General features: G+C 33.7%; 1 protein-coding gene across 4 annotated transcripts in view; it reads left to right on the top strand.

The window, feature by feature from the left end:
* The window catches only part of AHI1 (Abelson helper integration site 1), a 78,527-nt gene extending 58,737 nt beyond the window's left edge, over window positions 1–19,790 (top strand). For 3 of the 4 annotated variants that reach the window (XM_034418860.3, XM_060692245.2, XM_087887209.1), the window contains exons 20-25: window positions 221–279; window positions 6,711–6,776; window positions 8,351–8,513; window positions 9,809–9,903; window positions 13,539–13,612; window positions 14,560–15,666. In XM_034418860.3, the coding sequence (XP_034274751.1) occupies window positions 221–279; window positions 6,711–6,776; window positions 8,351–8,513; window positions 9,809–9,903; window positions 13,539–13,612; window positions 14,560–14,746 (644 nt within the window). In that variant the 3' untranslated portion in view covers window positions 14,747–15,666. Of the gene's footprint in view, window positions 1–220; window positions 280–6,710; window positions 6,777–8,350; window positions 8,514–9,808; window positions 9,904–13,538; window positions 13,613–14,559; window positions 15,667–19,702 lie in introns of those variants that run through there. The other variant, XM_087887207.1, reaches the window with a different exon arrangement.
* Window positions 19,791–20,183: the final 393 nt, after the last annotated feature.

Raw genomic sequence — 20,183 nt, 5'->3', positions numbered from 1 at the left:
GGGAAATACTCGATTAGCTAACCTTGTGTCTGGTCTATTAGAAAAACTCTCCAACAGTTCCTGACTGAAGTAAGTAGAGATGGGAGTGAAAGCAGATGGTTTTTATTTTAAGATTTTGCAAAATGGCTCACTCTCAATTTTTTTTTAAAAAAAAATAAAAGCATTGATTTAACAGTAAGGGGATAACAAGCAAATGTTTCACCATTTTATCTTTTCACAGGCAGCTTCACCCCAATAGGAAATGCTTTCAGCCAAACACCATCAGCCGGACTACACTTGGTAAGAAGTAGAATTTTACCTCCTTTCTGCAGGATAAAAAAATGTATTAAACTTTACAAAAATAATCTTCAAAGATTACCACTGAACAAAAGCTTTCTTCCACTTGCCTTCAATTACAAAGACTTCCCTCCAGAAAAGCTGTCTGCTTTCCATAATAACAAAACCAAAGAATGAGCAATACAATATTCTCTCTCCCTGTTCATTTTATTCTTATTCATCGTATTCATTTTAATTAGATAAACAGTGATGGCAAATTCTCCATCTTCACTTTAAAACATAATTCAGACTTATGGAGAATATGTGAAAAAGGAAAATTTTAACTGGAATATTAATTGCAGTTTGAGATGAGAAGATAATTTAATTTTTGCGAATTTATTAACTTAAGCACACCTGCTTTTCTTGTTGTTAGTGTTTGGAGAAACCATAAGGAGACTGATTAAAAAAGAGGGAGAAACATTCATTTTTTTTATTTGCAACAGGTTATTAGGTCATGTTCAATTTTTTAGATTTCCTTTGTTGGATTTTCTTGCCTGAAAAGCAAGGAAAATGTGAAGGTTCTTTGAAAATTCTGGAAAACTTCATTACATGCCATTGCCAAGACTCATTCAAACTTGCAAAAAATATTTTAATTTCTTATGGATTGAGCATTTGTAGCAATCTTGAATAACCATAGGAAGACGTCTGACTGAAAGAAGTCTGACAGTTGTCTCCCTGATCCATCAGTTTTTCTTATATTGCCATTTCCTGTTTTACAGTCGCTCTCCCCCAAGACTTGATTTGAGAGTTTTAAAAGTAGCACGTTTAAATTACAACTGAGTTCTCTCTGGAAGTTTTTGTTAAATAGCTACCACATTTCCCTGAAAATAAGACCCTGTCTTATATTTTTTTGAACCCCGAAATAAGCGCTTGGCCTTATTTTCGGGGAGGTCTTATTATTTTGGGTGCATGGAGCAAAATAGGGCTCCTCTTGCTGTCTTACCTGATTTCCAGCTCTACGTTTAAATATTTTCGGGGAGGGCTTATTTTCAGGGGAGGCTTATTTTAGTGCATGCGCTCAAAAGCCTGATTGGGCTTATTATCAGGGGATGTCTTATTTTCGGGAAAACAGGGTAGTCTTTCAGCTACTGATAGGTAGGGGGTAAAAAAGATAAGATTATTGTCACAAACATGATACACAAGCATGCTAGTAGTTTAAAATTACTATCTTGGGTTGAGTATTAAAAATAAAAAGGAGAATGGAAAAGAAAAAAAAATAAATTAATTTTTAAAGAAGTATCTGTCGGTGGCTTAAACCTGGTTTCTCTAGAAGGGAGCTTAATAAAAGAGGTTCAGATGGTAAATAGTAAAAGAAAACACACAACCAATCCAGCAAGAAGAAAAGAAGAACATGAATTTGTATATAAACATCCCTATTCCAATTTTTGGCTTTTTTTGGGGGGGGAGGGGTTTATGAAAACAGAAGAGCGCAATTGCAACAGTTTGATCAAAGCCCTAGTTGGGTATAAAATAATTTAAATTGATTTACAATTTAGAACACTTTATAAAGCATGTTTGATTGTCTTTTCAAATGGGACAGCCTTATAAAATTCTAAAATTAATTCTCCCTGGATGTTGGCTACCATATACCCTGTTTCCCCCAAAATAAGACATCCCCTGATAATAAGCCCAATCGGGATTTTGAGCGCATGGCAATAAGGCCAAGTGCTTATTTCAGGGTTCAAAAAAATATAAGGCAGGGTCTTATTTTCGGGTAAACACAGTAGTATTCCTTTGAAAACCAGAAATGCCATAGATACTATGTGATACTATCTCTACTTATTCTTGACATTATCCTTCATATAATTCTTCATTATAAATAAATGACTGTAGCTGAAAATCAGTATGTCCATATGCAATGTTTAATTGACTTTCTGGAATCCTGGATTAAAGCATGGTTTAGATTTATGAACTGGGGTTTTTTGGGGTGAAATTGTTCTGTATTGAGCTACTGTGGCCCACAAAACTATACAGCAACAGTTCTCATCGGATACATCAGTGCAGAAATCCATTATGCTTTTTATTACTTTTTTTCTTTTTAATTGAAGTGGTCTGATTTTTCTTCTAATAGTATGCAAATTAACATCTTTTAAAGTCAAAAGGATGTTTTCTGATTAAAGAAAAATGGATTGAAATAGTTGTACAGCCTGACTAATTTTAGCTGTTGAATTATTTAATCTGCTTTTCAATTCATCTTTTTTAAAAATGAAATTCCTATAAGCTTTGTTACAGCAGCTGTGTTTGCATTTCATGTACGTATGTTTGTACATTACAGATTTCAATAAAGTACAGTCTGGCACAGTTTTTCCTCTAGGCAGATTATAGAGTTCCATGCTCATTAAATCTTTGAAAGACTATAATCAAATAAGGATCACAGTTATCTGAAAACTCAGGAAAGCAGCAGCAGTACTCCTTATAGTAATTTAATGGTTCATATTATATAATGGACCAGAGTTTTGTTATTTCTTAACATTTGAGTTACTGCCACTTTTTCTCCTTTCTGTTTCAAATTGGGCCATTTCAGTATAAGGCTTCTGATTCCGTAAAGAGCCTTCGTCCTCCTGCAGTCCTTTATGCTTCCCATACTGGTTCAGAATATCAAGGATCCCTTTTATTTTTTTGTTTTGTTTAGTTTTATTTTTTTATCCCACCTTTATTATTTTTATAAATAACTCAAGACAGCCATCATACTTCTTCCTCCTTCAACTCTGTGAGATGGGTTACTGTGAGAGAAAATGACTGATCCAAAGTTATCCAGCCAACTTTCATACCTAAGGCTTTCAAACTTTCAGAATAGGGACATTGGCAGAGGCAAGGGACAATCAATGTTGGGTGCAATTCTCCACCTTTACAAGCAGGAGTATTCCAAGAAGGAGAGTATTTAGGAAATGCCACATTCTACAGTATTTTGCATCAAATCTCTTTTTCTCATAACTTGAATCTTTTTTTCACTGCACTGTTCAGCATGAAACATAACCTTAATTCAGCTGACTCTCATGTCGAGTTATTTTATTAACTGCAGAGGTTATAATGAGTATATTCATATGACAAACTGAGCCATATTGAGAACTAATCATGGTAACCCTCTTATCCATCACTTTGGAACCTGTGATTTTCTGGTTTATCCACAGTGTAGCTGAACAACAGGGAAGCTGCAGACATAGACAGCTATTAAGCCTTTCTTTGTCAGGATTATATCTAAGGGTAATTCCTTAGTTAAATTTAAGCATTAACTGATGCCATTTTATACTCTTGAAGCAGAGACTTGGAGTGTTCAATAATGACTAGTCCCAATAACTGGGCAGCCCTGAGTTCCTTTAGTTCAAGCTAAGATCACCTAGTGAATTATTTACATGTAGTTCAACCAGACTGCATGTTGTGCAAACACATTCAATAATAAACATAGGTGAAATTACACGTTACTACCTCAGATTGAGTTCAGCCCTTCCTTGCCCCAATGATGTTTTGTTCAGTTTAGTAAATGCCCTCAAGAAAGGAGAAAAAACAATTTAATATTAGAAATTACATCTAGCTCCATCTAGACCTTCAGGCACACTTTTTGTCATCTCCAAACTAGAAAAAACAAACTTATTTTAGAATAAGTTCAAAACTTAAAAGATTGCAATTTTTTTTTGTATTTTTAAACTCTTAATCAGGATAAGAAAGGATAAGAAAGAAAAGATGGGAGTAGCTGATTTTGAAGTATTTGATTTTTTTTAATACTGAAGTAAATTAAATATCTTCCCTTGAATTTTCTTCCTAAAAATTGCCACCTTTTCATCACACTATACATGTACTGATATACACAGTCTTATGGACTTGTCCATTAGTGGTGAAATTGACACATCAAAATGATACAAATCTCTATATACAGTGCTGTAATACGAGAAGCAAGCAACACTTAATAACAGTGTAGGGTAAAGCAACAAAATACCACTATCAGTAGTGGGTTTCAATTTTGGCTGCTACTGGTTTGCTCGTGAGAGGGCGCACGCAACACTTCTGCACATGCACAAAGAAATCTGGGTGGGTGGGCGGAGCCTCCTGCTCCCGCCACTACCGGTTCCCCCAATCTGGGGCAAACCAGTCACAAACCACCACTGACCAGAATGTATGTAAGAAAAATTACCAAGAAGGAATTTGCAAAGGAAAAGCAAAACCTAGGAATTTGTACAAAATACCTTAACTTGCTTTAATAATTGGCTGATGTAAAGATTGGGAAATAAAAATATCAATTACCTATCATGATATCCATTACAATAAAAACTTTTATGCAGCATTGTCAGTAACATACATGTTAGCATCTCAATGAAAACAATGCTGAAATACCTTTTTGTTGTTTTTTGTTTACACTTAAGTGTAGACCCAAGATTCCCCTCCCCCCCCCAAATAAATCTTCCAGATGTGTTGCACTTCAGTTCTGGTAATTCCCAGCTAAAGTAAATGTTGATTTGAATCTGAATATCTTCTACTAAACCGCTTTTTGTTCAGAATAATTTCCTATACTCTCCCAAAATGTTGTAAATTACCTAGAGGCTATTTTTGCAGTGTGTGACATTTTCATACAAATTTCTCCCAAAAACCATAAGAAAGATTTTATTTATTTATTTCTGCAGGCTCAAATTTTAAAGGCTTCCCTTGCATAAAACCACAAAATGTGAAAATGGCATGCACCAGCCTGCTACATCCGTTCAAATTGGATTGTAGTTTTCACCCAATTCTAACAAAAGTAACTTTTAAGATATATAGATGTTATAGCTATCTGTTCATTTCCTGTCCTATGGAGAACAGATCCCCTGCCATTTGGTGATGGTGGATGGAGCTTATGAGCACTGAAGTCCAGAGGGCTACATTGAATAAATGTATGAAGGATTAAATGTGTGGAGCAAAGCTTCACATGAAATCCAAGATGAAGGGAATTCTGCTCAATATAACTTAAGATAAAATGACCCATATTCACAATGACATGCAAACCTGTGCATGTCTTTTATGTCCTCCAATACAAGATTGTGTCTTGAGTTTTGAGGCAGATTTTAATCCATTACAATGGAGTCCATACCTCTTTCTGAGTACAATGTTGGGCAGGAAAGCACATATTCCTTTAAGAGGAAGCCCTTTGGAGCCACATTTTAATAACCTTTTAACACAACATCTGGGCGCATTCAAAATATCCCAAGGCATGCTGAAGCTTTAAATCTGTTATTTCCTAAAGCTTACCTCAGCTCATGGTTGTTAGATGGAGCTTTTTGGAGAGCTCATAACTATCATCTTTTTAAAAGAATTATAATGAGAATAGCAGTAATAATCATCACATTGACTCATCCCAGAGTAACAAGAGTCACTCCTTCCCTTTGGGTAAAATTCACTGCCTCTGCAATGTTGCCGTATTCACTGCCTCTGCAAATATTTGTATTATGGAAAAAGCAAAGAAGAGGCTCTCACTTTTCTTGTCATGGCGGCTTTGAGATGATAATGTGGTAAATCAGATGGTTCTGTGGTCTAGGGCTGTTGTAGATGTATTTGTGACAAATCTGTGTGTTTACACCCAAAACCAGTTTTTGTTTAGAAATGAAGGAGTAGTTGTACATTGTGTAACTTTTTCCTGTTGCTTCCAATACAAGAACCTAGCAAAGGGTGTTTATTTGCCATATTTATAGGCCATCCACTCTGGGAGGCATACATTAAAAACATTAAAAAGGTGTTTTTCAAACAACAGTCTAAACAATAAAAAAGGAGAAGCAATGGCTAAAAGGAAAACAAGAAACACTAAATCAACAAAACAAACACAAAGTGTTCTAGCCAGTTGAAATCCAATTTTTTTTACTACCGGTTCTGTGGATGTGGCTTGGTGGGTGTGGTGTGGCTTGGTGGGCATGGCAGGGGAAGGATACTACAAAATCCCCATTCCCTCCCCACTCCTGGGGGAAGGATATTGCAAAATCTCCATTCCTATCCCACTCTGGGGTCAGCCAGAGACGGTATTTGCCGGTTCTCCGAACTACTCGAAATTTCCATTACCAGTTCTCCAGAACCTGCTGGATTTCACCCTGGTTCTAGACTAATATCTGGAGGATGAACTGGGTCTTTTGAGACTCACCTAAAAGTGGGCAGAATCAGGGCTATTCTGGTCTCTGGGGGGAGCTGATATTATTGGGCAGACACCATGTCAGAGAAAGCACACCTCCTGGATCCATCAGGTGGCATTCCTTGATAAATGGAATTTATAGCTTTATAGATTGCAATCATTAAATGATTTGGTGGAAATTAGTGACAAGGCAGGAAACTGCTGCTAATACTCTCAACCCCATTTACATGCATAGGTTGATATATCGATATTATATAAACTAAAATATGATCTTTTAATAATTTGTCAATATTAAATAATTTTTTTGTAGAACACTAATTTTATAGCTTCATCATATGCCAGAGGAGATGCTAATTCAATCTCTGTCCAGGAAACAGTAAGTGCTTCATCTCTCTATCGCATTGTACAATATATTGATTTTTCAATTGTTAAGTTTGAACACTTTAATTAATTCTCCTAAATTTCTTTTAGACATATATTGGCCCAGATCAATCCAAACCAAGACAATATATTTCTTTACTTATTTTAGGCCATTATATATATCATTGATTATTTTGTCAACTCAAAGAAGCAACTATCGTTTTTTAAAAACTTTAGCCAAGAGGCAAACACATCCTGTAGCTTGTAGTGAACATTTATGGAAGCGTACGAATGTTGATTGTTATATCACCAAATAGTTTTTACCATTTTAAAAGAAGATTTATCTGATTATACTAAATTGTATAATTGTGCTATAAAAATAGTGGTCCACATTTCCAAATTGATTGTATTGGCTGATATCCAAAATGTGCATTTTTAAATGAAAGAAGCATGCTAATGAAAAACTTGATCCTGAATGGAACATTTGACATTTATCCATTAGAAATAATAGGAAATTTTGTATTACTCAGCAGTTCATCAAAAGAATTCACAGTATTTTTTTTTCAAAAGGCTGATGCTCTTATTTTATATAAATAATTGAGAATAAGTGTCCATTATGGAAATGTCTTTTAAACCCTGATGGGTGGAGACTAAGCTGTGTAGGTTACCTGGTTGAATATTTGCTGGAATGGCTATTCATTTTTGTTTCAAGCACTTCATTAGATTTTCTGAGCACTTAATCTTTAAATGAATGCAAGTTTGCAGAGATGTGGTAACTGCCTATCTCTGTATAAGGGATAACTAATGATTTATGTACACGCTGGTCCACTGGGGATCTTACAGTGAGCTTTATAGAGTGAAGGGTTGCTTGTTTGTTTTAGTTGCTTCTCAGACAGATGTGACTTGCTGGGAGTAAGTTAATAAGGAAATCAATACACACATACACATTAAGATTGTAGCTATCTTTTTTAAAAAAAATCAAAACTTTAATCAGGTAGATTCTGCAGTGGATATACATAAAACGGGGATAGTAGTCTACACAGTGCAGAATAGATCCCCTAAAATAGTAAGAGTATTGGAAGGCCAATAGTGTAGAATAAAAAGATCCATTGTATAGAAAATGATCTACACAAGCACATTCAAAATGAATCTAGGCAGAAATTCATTACAGCTTAGCAGTCCATGAATTTGATGAGATTTTCTTGCAGTATGTTCTTTCATTGTGCACTTCCATAACAGCCAGCTCACAAATAAACCAGGTTCTGAAAGGGCTGTTAGCAATTCTAAGAAACAAAATCTATCAAACTTTATTTGCTTATAAAACTAACAGCTGCTGCAGTTTCAGAGAGGTTTTTTTTCCTTTTCATGAAAGCTAATCTTACTGCCTTTAATGTTCTTAACTCTTTCTAGAATCCCACAACCCCTTTATCTGACTTCTCCTGCTGCGTTCCCACCAGCCCTAAAACCTGAGACAGACTGAGTTTTTGCCCAAATCTCACTTGGGTTGCAGCAACTTCTCTCTTAGAGGAAATGAATGTTGCCCTGTGGCAGACTTGTGATAAAGCTGTGGTGGTGTTATCTCTCTTTTAGGTAGTGGCTCTTTATGACTACACAGCACATCGATCAGATGAGCTAACCATCCACTGCAATGACATTATCCAAGTGTTGTACAAAGATAATGATAACTGGTGGTTTGGCAGTCTGGCGAATGGACAGCAAGGATATTTTCCAGCCAATTATGTGGTTGGAGAAAGTATGTATCATGATTTTGCCTAATATGTGATACCTGTGGGGGCTTAAATCAAGTATCTGAAATCTGCTACGCTGTGACTTAATGTATTGCAATACATGTTACATATCAAAACGGAAGTAGAACTAAATGTGTCAATAATCTGAAAATGAAATATATTGACCAAGAAACAAGAATACTTGACAGTGAGCTAGATAAAACAACCTTGATTTATTCATTCTGAGGGTTCATTCTGTGTTCCTTCTAATCGAAACTGCTCATTGTACCCCTTTGAGTATTGATTTTGTCCAAAACCTGGAAACAGCATATATAATCTGCTTGTTTAAAAAAAGTATCAGAGATCTCAAGTACCTTCAGAAGAAGGATTTGTCTTTTTTCGCCTTCCATAACAGAAAATAATTGGACTCAGTGGCCCTGTGTGATACTTACTTTGATGTGTATTTGCTATCTAAAACCAAAACAGCCATATATTTTTTTCATGGGCTGATTTATGTTAATTAAATCAATAGTTTAATTATATAAATATTTTACATGATGAATTTAATTTAAGCAATTTTATATGTATTTTCATTGGTTGCATAATTTATTGTCTTTCTTCATCATGGGATAGAGCAAAGGCAATGCAGAAAACACAGCAACTGTCTCCGACCACAAAAACTGGCTTCTTCATCTCTACAACATTAGAACATTTTATTTTTAATCAAATGCGAGCAAGCCAGTTGATCACAAGTGCAGACAGCAATCTGTCTCTCTACAATCTTCAGTCTGCCCATGTCTTCCCTTGCAGAGGCCTTGTATCATTGAGAATTGTGCCCACTGATGTTAGAATTAATTTCCACAGCAGAGGGCACCCTATGCAAAAGTCCACCTATGAAATATCCATTTATAAATTTGTAGTAAGTGACAGTCAAAAACATAAGTTTTTCAAATATCTCATATAGAAAGTTTCCCAATAGAATGATGCTAATATAAAGCTGAGAACCTATAGTAAGTCTACAGCTAGAGCCAAGGTGATTCATCTTCACCATATTTTGCAGTTTCCGTTTCAAATATTTCAGTATTGATTCTGAATTGTGTATAGAGATAGTGAACATTTTGTATATCGTCTACACACACACAGAAAGAGAGGCATCCAACATATCTCTTGGATTATCAAATAAATCAGTAGTTATTGATAAAGGTATATTAAATAACACGTTTAAAAATATTCTGAAATAGAAAGCGGACGAACTAATTTGAAATTGCTATGGTTCAAATAAATAACCACTTGTATTAAATGAGTTATGGTTCCTTTTCAGCACAATATGAACAACAGCAATCTAAAGTATTAGCAGAAGAATCTACTCTTCCATCCAATGAATTTATAAAAGTAACATCACCAGCTGTGCCTGAGGTAACTATTTGGGAGAAAGGCATGAGCCATACCTCACAAGATGGGATTGTATTTTCCATTTCTTGTGGTAACAGGGTAATTGCCAAGTGCGTGTAGTATGTGTTAATTTTAATGTATGGACTTGCTTGGATTCAGCCATTCTTCAGGAATACAAGCCCAGAAGTTATTATGTACGCAAAGTACATTCCATATATGTTGGAAAACCTTCTACATGATAAAAAGGGAAAAGTTGACATTTAACTGACTTTAATTATCATTACAAATTATATGACTTGGTTATTTCATAAACATGCCATAGGAGATAATATGAAGATCTAGAATTTTCATATGATTTGTGTTTCTTTTCTTCCTAATATTTGACCACAATTCAGACTATGGTGCAGTTACTGTCTTCTCCATTGTGGATTGTAAGGCAGTTAATATGTCCAGATAAAAGACCAAGGGACTCTTACATTTGGGAGGGGGGGAGTAACCAAATTTTCAATAGTCCTTAGACAATAAAAAGACATAATCCTGGTTTTGGTTTTGGTTTTTTAAAATAGACCTGTGGATTTTAATTTAAGGGGCTACTTCTATAAAATCCAAATAGTAAATATTTATTTACTCATATTTATTCATTTATATTTAATAATTTCTAAAGAAAGAAAAGCTATCCCCATCAGATGGAAAGGGGCATCCCTCCTTGTGACTTAACTTAAAAGGGAATTCTATGTTTGTTCAACTAGGATTTTGTCTTCCTAAATGCCTAGATGAAATATTGTTGAAGTAGGGTATATTGGTTTTCATCCTGCATACATGTGTTCCCACTGATTCCAAAATCTCTGGAATGGTAAAATATATATTTATTTTTAAAAGTTATTTTTGGCACCCTTTTCTGTGCCTATCTCTCTCTCCAGGTACATCAGTTAAAATTAAAGCATCCAAAATAAAGTGACAGTATATAGTCGCACACATAGTATAAGTACTATAGCAGTATTATGATTATGATTATGATTATGATGATGATGATGATGATTATTATTATTATTATTATTATTATTATTATTATTATTATTATTATTTATTGGTTAATCTTTAGTGAGATTCACAGCCTTTGAGGCTGGTTAATAGCTCATCAGCTCGAGTCCTAACCAAGGACCTAGGAACTGTTAAGGTATCGTCGGAGGATGTAAGCTGTTCCGAGTAAGGTGGTTTTTTGTAGAGTCAAAATGTTCAAGTCCGGCAAATTTAGAATTTCTAAATAGCGGGGTAGCCCTTTGGGTATTGCTCCGAGGGCTCCAATTACAATCGGGACAACACACGATTTCTTTTTCCACAGTCGCTCAACTTCAATTTGTAAGTCCCGGTACTTTGTGATTTTTTCTTGCTGCTTATCTTCAATTCGTGCATCACCAGGTATTGCAATGTCAATGAACCATACTTTTTTATTATTTATTTATTTATTATTATTTATTATTTATTATTATTTATTATTTATTATTATTATTATTTATTATTATTATTTATTATTATTTATTATTATTATTATTATTTATTATTATTATTATTATTATTATTATTATTATTATTATTATTATTATTATTATATTGTGTCCTATCCTCTGAGACTGCTTAGACGAGTCCCTGTAGTTTTCTTGGCAAGATTTTTCAGGAGTGGTTTGCCATTGCCTCTCTATCAGTTACTCTCTGATAGAGAGTAACTGACCCAAGGTCACCCAACTAGATTTGTGACTAGGACAAGACTAGAATTCACAGTCTCCCAGTTTCTAGCCTGGTGTCTTAACCACTACATCAAACTTGCTCTGTAATAGTAGTAGTAATGATTTAATTTATTATTCTAACCCTTAGATCATGATATAATGCAATAGTAGTGGTAATAGTAAATTTACTGGTTATGTACTTGTAAGTAAACGAACAAGAAACATTTAAAAAATTAAAACATATCCTTTATGCTAGATGAAACTAAGTTTACTGCAACAATCTCTTTAAGTAGAATGGAAAAAATCTCAGTAATTAGAATGGGAGGAAAACATCTGTGTATTGAATTTAAAAAGTTTGCATTGATTAACAGTGTCACGTGAGCCTCTTCAAAACAATACTAAAGAATTAATGTAGTTGATAATGTCATATATTATTTGAATTCCATACTTCCAATAAGTATGGAAGTATAGTGTTTAGTGTATTCAAACTGAATTGTTGAGGTGGCTAACTATAAATATAGAAGTGAAATGTTATGGTTATAATCCATAATGCTCTCTCATATATTAGTGTAAGAGCATTTTGAAAAGTGGAGGAGTTTATGAAACCTGGAGGAGTTCATGAAGCAGTTAGAATATCACATGAGAAACTGCTATTTAAGAAAAACACCCAAATACAAAAGTCCCTTGGGTACACCTAAAGGAGCACACTCTGGATTGTAAATAAAGTATAAGACAAGAGTGTTTTGGAAAATAACATTTTTATATATAGCGTGGGCAGATGTTTTGCCATTTCTTTCTGGAATCCTTTTTATGTTGCATATGATAAAAACTTTTGTTCTAACCAGGAGATGGAGAGAATGATCTTATCTGAGAAATGCAAACTAAATGTCAAAAATATTCATGGCAATTGTTTCTTACTATGATTCTTTTCTTGTCATTATAGGAACCAAGATCTCTTAAGCCCAACATTAGATTCATTGGACTGAACAAATAAACTAATAGAATGAAATCAGTTAAAACTTTTTTTTTCTTTTCTAGGTGTTCAGAGTGAGCTGTTGTTTTAGAGCATTCATTTTCTGCCTTTCTAATACATATTAACAAAAGATTAGTATACCCAGAAAGCTCTCTAAAGAAGAATATTTAAAAGTCTAAGTGGCATTAATATGTTTAAACGCTAAACTACTCTTACCACAGGCTGACTTTTCACTATAAATAATAACCAAGAATTACAATTAGCATCTTCTGTTACTTCTAAAAAAACATTTAGGTGACTGAAAGGGCACTGCACACATCATACTTTATTTATTTATTTTTTAATAATTTTTATTACAATTTTTCCTTTACACAACTCTAATACATAATCAACAGACTGTGTCATTTTCATATACTTTGGGTCAACATTCCATACAATGTTATTGCATTATATATACTCAGTATCTAATCCTCAATAGCCTTATGTATATTTCCATTTTTTATTTCTATTATCTAATCAGGTATACCATTTTTCCCAAACCTCATAATATTCTGAATCATCTTTTTCTTTTAATTCTTACACATCATACTTTAAATAGCTGATACTAGCATATAATTTTTAAGTCATACATCTCTTCCCTCAAAAATATTCAGTTGTTTTCTTGTATTTGGTTTCAAATAATATTGGTAATCTCTTAAGTCTCACCCAGACTTAGATTAATACTTTTGAGTGTGATTTTTTTTTCTAAGCACACCTGAACATTTCAAAGGTTTTTAAAGTAGAGGACTGTTTCCTTGTTTTAAACCACATATTGTGAGAATTTCTTGGGTGACAGATCTTACGTATAAAGTGAGGTATATTCTCTCCTCATTCAGGAAGCCCGTGGGTTTGTCATCACACATGTGTTGACTCTATTTTCTCCCAGCCTCCCTTCTCTACTGATTAAAGTTTTCCTCTTGCAGATGCTAGCAGATACCAGCAAGTTGGGAGACCAAAGATTTATTTCAGTGAATGACACAGACTACCTGGCTGAACAGTAAGGCACCAGTAGTACGACATAGATTGTTAAATTGCTCGGAAGAAGCTGAAAATCAGGGTGTTTTATCATTGCAGTCATCCATAAATAATGAACTAAATTGGTATAAATTATCTTGAAAAGAGTCAGAGAAATTGCTGAGGAAATATAAAACTGCAATAAATGTGTTGCGTTACAAATAGTTGTTTGTATTCCAAAGATATTACAATAAGGTGCATTGTCTCATGGCACCATGATTGCTAAAAAGCCATGCTTCTGTTTTTTCCTCTTTTTTGTTGGCTCCTAATGGATCTAGCTATTTTGTTAAATGCATTAGGTGGAAAATAGATTATGGCATGTAATTGCAAGACCAGGCTAATATTTTATATAGGATCAATGTTATGAATTGAAGCCAAAAGAAAGTAAAACAAAACAGTCAGTAATCCAGGCAGGATGACATAACCATTTGCTTTATGGAAAAGTATTGGGGAAAGTATGTATAGTAAATGGCACTTACACACATTTCTTAAATGCTTTCCTAGAGATATTCACTGATGCTCTGTTTTCCAAGCTTTTTTCTTTTTATCTACCATGTAATAAAGCTGGGAAAATAGTGGCCTGCATATCATAATAGCTGTACAACCAAGGTTAAATTCTCTTATCTGTGAATAGTCTATTGTGGGGAATTTGGCAAGCAATCCAGAACTACGTATGAAAATACCAATCTGTTTCTATCAGATGTTCTTTCAGAGAGCAGAAACTAAGAATGGGCCTCAGTTTAAAATTCATTTCAGCTTTAGACAGATTTTTTTCTGCTTTTGCCTTGGTGTGTTCTAGCATCAGAAGAAGATCAGTCTTTAGTAGAAATGGGTATGAATGGAACAGGTTGGTAATTGGCTAAGGAATCTAGTTGAACTATTTGGGACTTTAAATCTCCAACTGCATCTATTATCCTATATTTCTTACAGAATTACATGTGGGCAAACACAGAAGGGCATGGATACAGAGGATAAGGCAAATGATCACATCCCATTCAATGATGTCGAGGATGAGCCTAAAAAAACCAGGAAGAAAAGAAAGAAAGGGATGGTGAAAACTACTAGTAGAAAGGGAACATCTGATGATGGCTTCCAGCCGAACTATCCAGAAGCATAGTGTCCATCATGTTTGTGGCTGTGAGTTTCATGGCTTAAAAGTACATGGAAAATAATGGAATTATTGCTTATTTTGAAATAATGATCTCATATATTTGAAAACTTGAAATATATATATATATATATAGACTAACTCTAAACTAATTTAGATTTATCATGATGTGGAGAAGCCAAGAAACTAAGGAGAAAAATATGTTCTGAAAGTTCCAGTAAAACTCAACATGAGTTAAAATTTTTAACAGTGATTGGGTTTAGGCCAATTTGGATATACCTTGCTATCTGAAATTAATGAAATATTTAGAATTTTATTAAAGCTCTTCAGGTAACTGAAACAAAGCAGTCCAGTTTTCTAAAAATTGAATACCATTATGGGTAAAGACATGAGCTTAAAGTTTTTTATAATCTACGAAGGAAAACCAACCAGCTTAATTGTGATAGAAACATTTATTCTAGAAAGTCTTAAAGAATGCAATATTAAATACTTGTATCTGATTGTGATGAAGGAGTTTAAACTTAAAAGTTATCAGTTCAATGTGATTTTATTATTCCTGCTATACACTTACATAAGATTAGCCACTGCAACATACTGAAGTGGTTTGAAGAGAACGACTTACAAGAAAACTATATTGTAAAAAGGAGTGTCTATCTCCACCAAGAGTTGGAAGCTTTTTGTATGTTAACTTTAAATAAAAAGGTGATATATATTTTGATATATATTTTTAATGTGAACGAATTTACAAAATTCTTTTTATAAATTTGTAAAGGCAATTTTTTTCTGCTTTTAAAGCACCATTGCCCATTTTTTTTCTACTGTTTAGAAAAATAATTTGACATCTGTATATGAGCGAGATATGTTTTTAGGCAGCACATGTTTATGTTCAGGTGTAACTGTTTTCAAATTAAAAAGCATTAAGTTGTGAATGGTGTATCAGTGATGATTTCCGGTAACTTTATTTATTATTCTCTTGTGTATATGTGTTGACTACTGATGCTCACATTATTATTTATACCATGTTAGGAAATTCTGCCCTCTTCCTTTCTGAAGCAATAAATAACATAAAATTAGAAACTCCTTTTTTAGTAGTCATGGCATTTGATTCCATAAAAAAAAAAAGAAGTGAGAATAACCAAGTTGACCACTGATGTGCAAAATAACACCCAGATGCACAGGATTAAATTTCAAATATTATACAATCATCCCACATGTTTAACAAGCATAAATAATAAAAATATTGAATATCTGTTTACCTGAAATGTAGACAACCCTGAATTTAAAACAACCCTCATTCCACAAAACAAGTGCAAACACAAATATATATTTAATTTATTAGTTTTATATGCTGCCCATCTCATAGTTGAAGTATGTATGCACATTCATTTGCAATAATGATCCATGCACCAATTTATTTCTTTAATGATGAGGAGTTGCATGAGATTGCTGTCTGAATACACACAGAGCAATCTCATGCAATTCCTCATCCTTAATAAATGTGTAACTTAATTGCCAATGAATGGCATACTTGTAGGTTGTGAATCTGCTGCCAGAAACCATACTAAAAACTCCTTATCAGGACTAAACAATGTATATTGAATATTACACAAATGTGCATTAATTGAATTAAAAAATAGCTAAATAAAGTGCCTATAAATTAACTTTCTCAATAAAAAATAACTGAACCCATCTGGATACACAGTACCAACTATTATCACACACAAACTATTGCACACAAAAATACACTGCATACAAATGCATAAAATATTCTCTCCCTTTCTCCCTGCCACAATGAAGAAAATGAATGAACCAGGGGGAAGAAGTAAGGGATCAAGAAAAGAAGGAAAAAAGAGAGAAACCCTGTGATACAAAGGGTTAAATTTACAAAGGAGATAGCCCTTCGAAGCATCAGTTAATATGCTATCTTACCTTCAATACTCATTCTAATTTATTTATTTCAGAGCAAATGTCAATTTCTTCAGGTCACTGCTTATTAGTTACACCCTATAAGATAAAATATGTGTGGATGTATGTGTGTTTTAAAAAGCATGTTTTAATTGTGTAAGAAGATAATAGACCAGTCTAGCTATAACCTCAGCATGAAGAACATGCTGTTCTGTTTCATCAGACTAGGATGTAGATGATGAAAAAATCTCTGTCTAAAACAGCAAAACTAATCAACAGTGTTATTATGACAATTTTCATGTCAAAGGATGGAAATAAGAGATAGAATTGTGGATATAATTGGCAATTTTATCTTTAGATATCTCTAAAGATTTTGAAGAGCATAGGGGATAAGATAAAACATGGTTAGATCTTATGTTAAAGATTACAAAGTGGAGTGGTACCATCTCCTGGCCCTAGTTTTGCGGAACAACTATCATAATGATAGGTCAAAGATGCCATAAAATATAGCCTGCTAATCTGGTTGACATCTTTTCCTTTATATTATCACCACTTTTGAACGGTTCAGAAGAATTCTCATGATTCTATTCCATTGTCCAGCTTCATCTTATCAAGATAATTAGAGTCGTTTCAATCCCAGAATGAGACTGAAAAAAAATGCAGTGGATTTATATTTACAGTACATTTTTAAACTGCAAATAATGGGAATAAACATTTCTTCACAAAAATTTAGAAGAGTAAAATTGCCATTATTTGCTTCATTGGTTCACTGGAAGAATGCTTTATTTCTGATTCTTCTGCTTATTTAATATCCTCAATTTGCCTTTTAAAATTTTTCCTTCCTTAAAGCATAATTTAAACATGCATCATGCTATATATTAGGCATTACCGAGAAGTAGCCAACATTTTGATGCTCGTTTGGTTGGCATCGTTAACTATTAATCTGATATTATGGACATGGAAGATAAAAATAACACTTCACATAAACACCACAAAGAAGTGGTAGCTGTAATCAAAGGCCCAGCTCCTCCTTTTCAGCTTGCAAACTAGGGCTCCAATTATGTACAGTGTTTTGAAGCTGAATGGAGCTGTTTTGCCACACTTTCCAAATTGAGAGAGGACAGGCAAGAACAATATCCTTTAAGGCACTGTTCCAAATAACAATTAAGGAGTGAAATCAGATAAAAGCCCATACATGAAGATTTATGGAGCTGAAAACATACTTTTCAAAATGGCATTGCGGCTATTGTCACTATAACAATAGTGGGGGTTTTATTTGCATTCATCTTCCCACCCAACTCATGGAGTTAGAATCCTTTACGGCTTTTCATTTGAATTAATACCTGTCTGTCTTTGTTGCTGTATGCAAAGATACTTGTTGAACAAGACAGCATGCAAATCCTTCTCAATGCCCAAAGTGGTCATTATTATTATAATAACAGGCTCTTTTCCCTAAATATGACTAAAGGTTAGCGTTCACAAAAACTCCCTGCCTTATTTTTATGCTTTTTTTCTTAGATACTATACTAGCAAAAGAAAGAATCCCATCTTTTCAGGTGATGCAACATTTTCAATATGAAATTTCTATATTGAATCTATAATACCTGAATAATATGAAGTAATGTACGTTTCTGTGAAAGGTTCTAACACAATGGAATATATTTTCCAGAAAAGTAGTTTCACCACACCATTGGTGTAGGAGAGTTTATGTGGATCTATAGGAAGAGGAAAAAAATGTTCTTTGGAAAGGATTCTAATTAACTGCTTTCTTTTTTTTATAAACATCTGTCTGACAAGTGACTGTCTTATGATCTAGAAATTGTCCTTTATTTTGTAACATTTTAGGTGTAGCGTTTTGCCAAATTCAATTTTATCCTTACCACTTGTGCACTGTCCTATCACCCCTTTAATATAAGGTTTATTAAAATGTCTGAATGGGAACTCCATTCCTCTGAATACTTGTCTGTTCTTCCATTGTAGACATAATCCTAGCCATTACTTATAGCTAGTAGACATAATCCTAGCCACTCATTCTCTTCTATTGAATGAGAAATATTTTACCTATGTAGTAAAACAAAATTGCTGACATTAGTTTAATGTACTCACAAGGTTTTATAAAATTCATGTTGTTAAATATGTTCCAGAGCAAATATATTGCAAGATGACGGTGATCATGTGGTTAAGCTTTAAACCTATGCTCACCTACCTGAGAATTAACTTAATGAGTACAGAAAAAATGTACTTTGGAGTGCACATTTGTGATATTACTATCAAATGATAATATTTTAGATTGAAAGAATAATGGCTAAATATAGCATTTCCCAGAAGGTGGAACTTAATTTCAGTTTCAATGGGGTGAAATGAAATTCAATGTTTGTACAATAAATTACAATATTCTAAATGACAAGCTCTGTTAGATCTTACTGGAGTAGAAAGAGTTAAATAGAATTATCCATGCATTAGGACAAGAGAGTTAAGTAAAGCAGTTCGGATGTGAGATTTCCTATTTAACTCTTAACGTTAATTTATGTCCCACTTTTCCAAAAATCAACATCACTGTGTTATATAAAATCTACCCATTTTCCATAAGAAATCGTGAGTCTATTATGTATAGATGTGTTTGCGCACTAAAGATAGCATGCAAGGGAGTAGAATATACATTTGCTCTTTCAGTCTCACAACTATCATCTTGCATTTGAGTTTTGCCTTCGAGCCTCTTAAGGAACAGACATCACAAATCAGAAGCAGAGTAGCTGTAACATCGTTTAATTCAAAAGGCAAAAAGGAGATGGAACTCCATCAAGTAAGGATTAATGGGAACAGAGAGGAAGATGATAATTGAGGTCTCTGTTGACTAGGTAATGAAGTCTGCTGGAAGGACCCAATTGTCTGTGGAAGAATTGAATGTCAGGATCATTTAGGGTTAACAACAGTCCAATACAAGCAAAAGCAGACAACTATGAAAAATAGCTGGCATGGTAGCCATTTTGTATAGATCAGGGCTACAAACTTGATAATGAGGCCCCACATTCACTACATCCTTCTGCTCTAATTACTAAGGTGAATGAAGAATACTTAATCTGGGTGGAAGAGTATAAAGCAAGAAACCCCCCCTCCACAGCCTTTTATTTTGTGAACTCAAATACAGTATCCTTTAAAGGAACCTTTTCTAGCATGTATAGAATTGTTGTTACTGTAACTTGCATTAGGAAGGACCATTTATTAAATTAAGTTCTATTTTAAAAAATGCTGTTCGTTGTAGGAAAGGAACTGTTCAAAATGGTTTTTGAATATGCAAACAAATTCTGAAATGCTAGTCTTTATGTGACTAAATGAGCTTGATTTTGCTATTGATAAATCATACAGTATATGTTTTTTAAAAAGAAAAAACCCTAAAATCAATATTGTTGACAGAAAAATTAAATTTGGAGATTAGAGTACAATATTAACAAATATTGTGTTTGTGTTTCAAGTGGTGGTGGCTATAGGGTTTTGCTGCAAATTGTTGTGCCATGAGCTTTGTGTACTTATGACATCTCAT

This window comes from Pantherophis guttatus, chromosome 1 (assembly GCF_059756535.1).
Source record: "Pantherophis guttatus breed Tessera chromosome 1, ASM5975653v1, whole genome shotgun sequence".
NCBI classification, from domain to species: domain Eukaryota; kingdom Metazoa; phylum Chordata; class Lepidosauria; order Squamata; family Colubridae; genus Pantherophis; species Pantherophis guttatus.
This window is presented reverse-complemented; position numbering and strand designations above follow the sequence as displayed.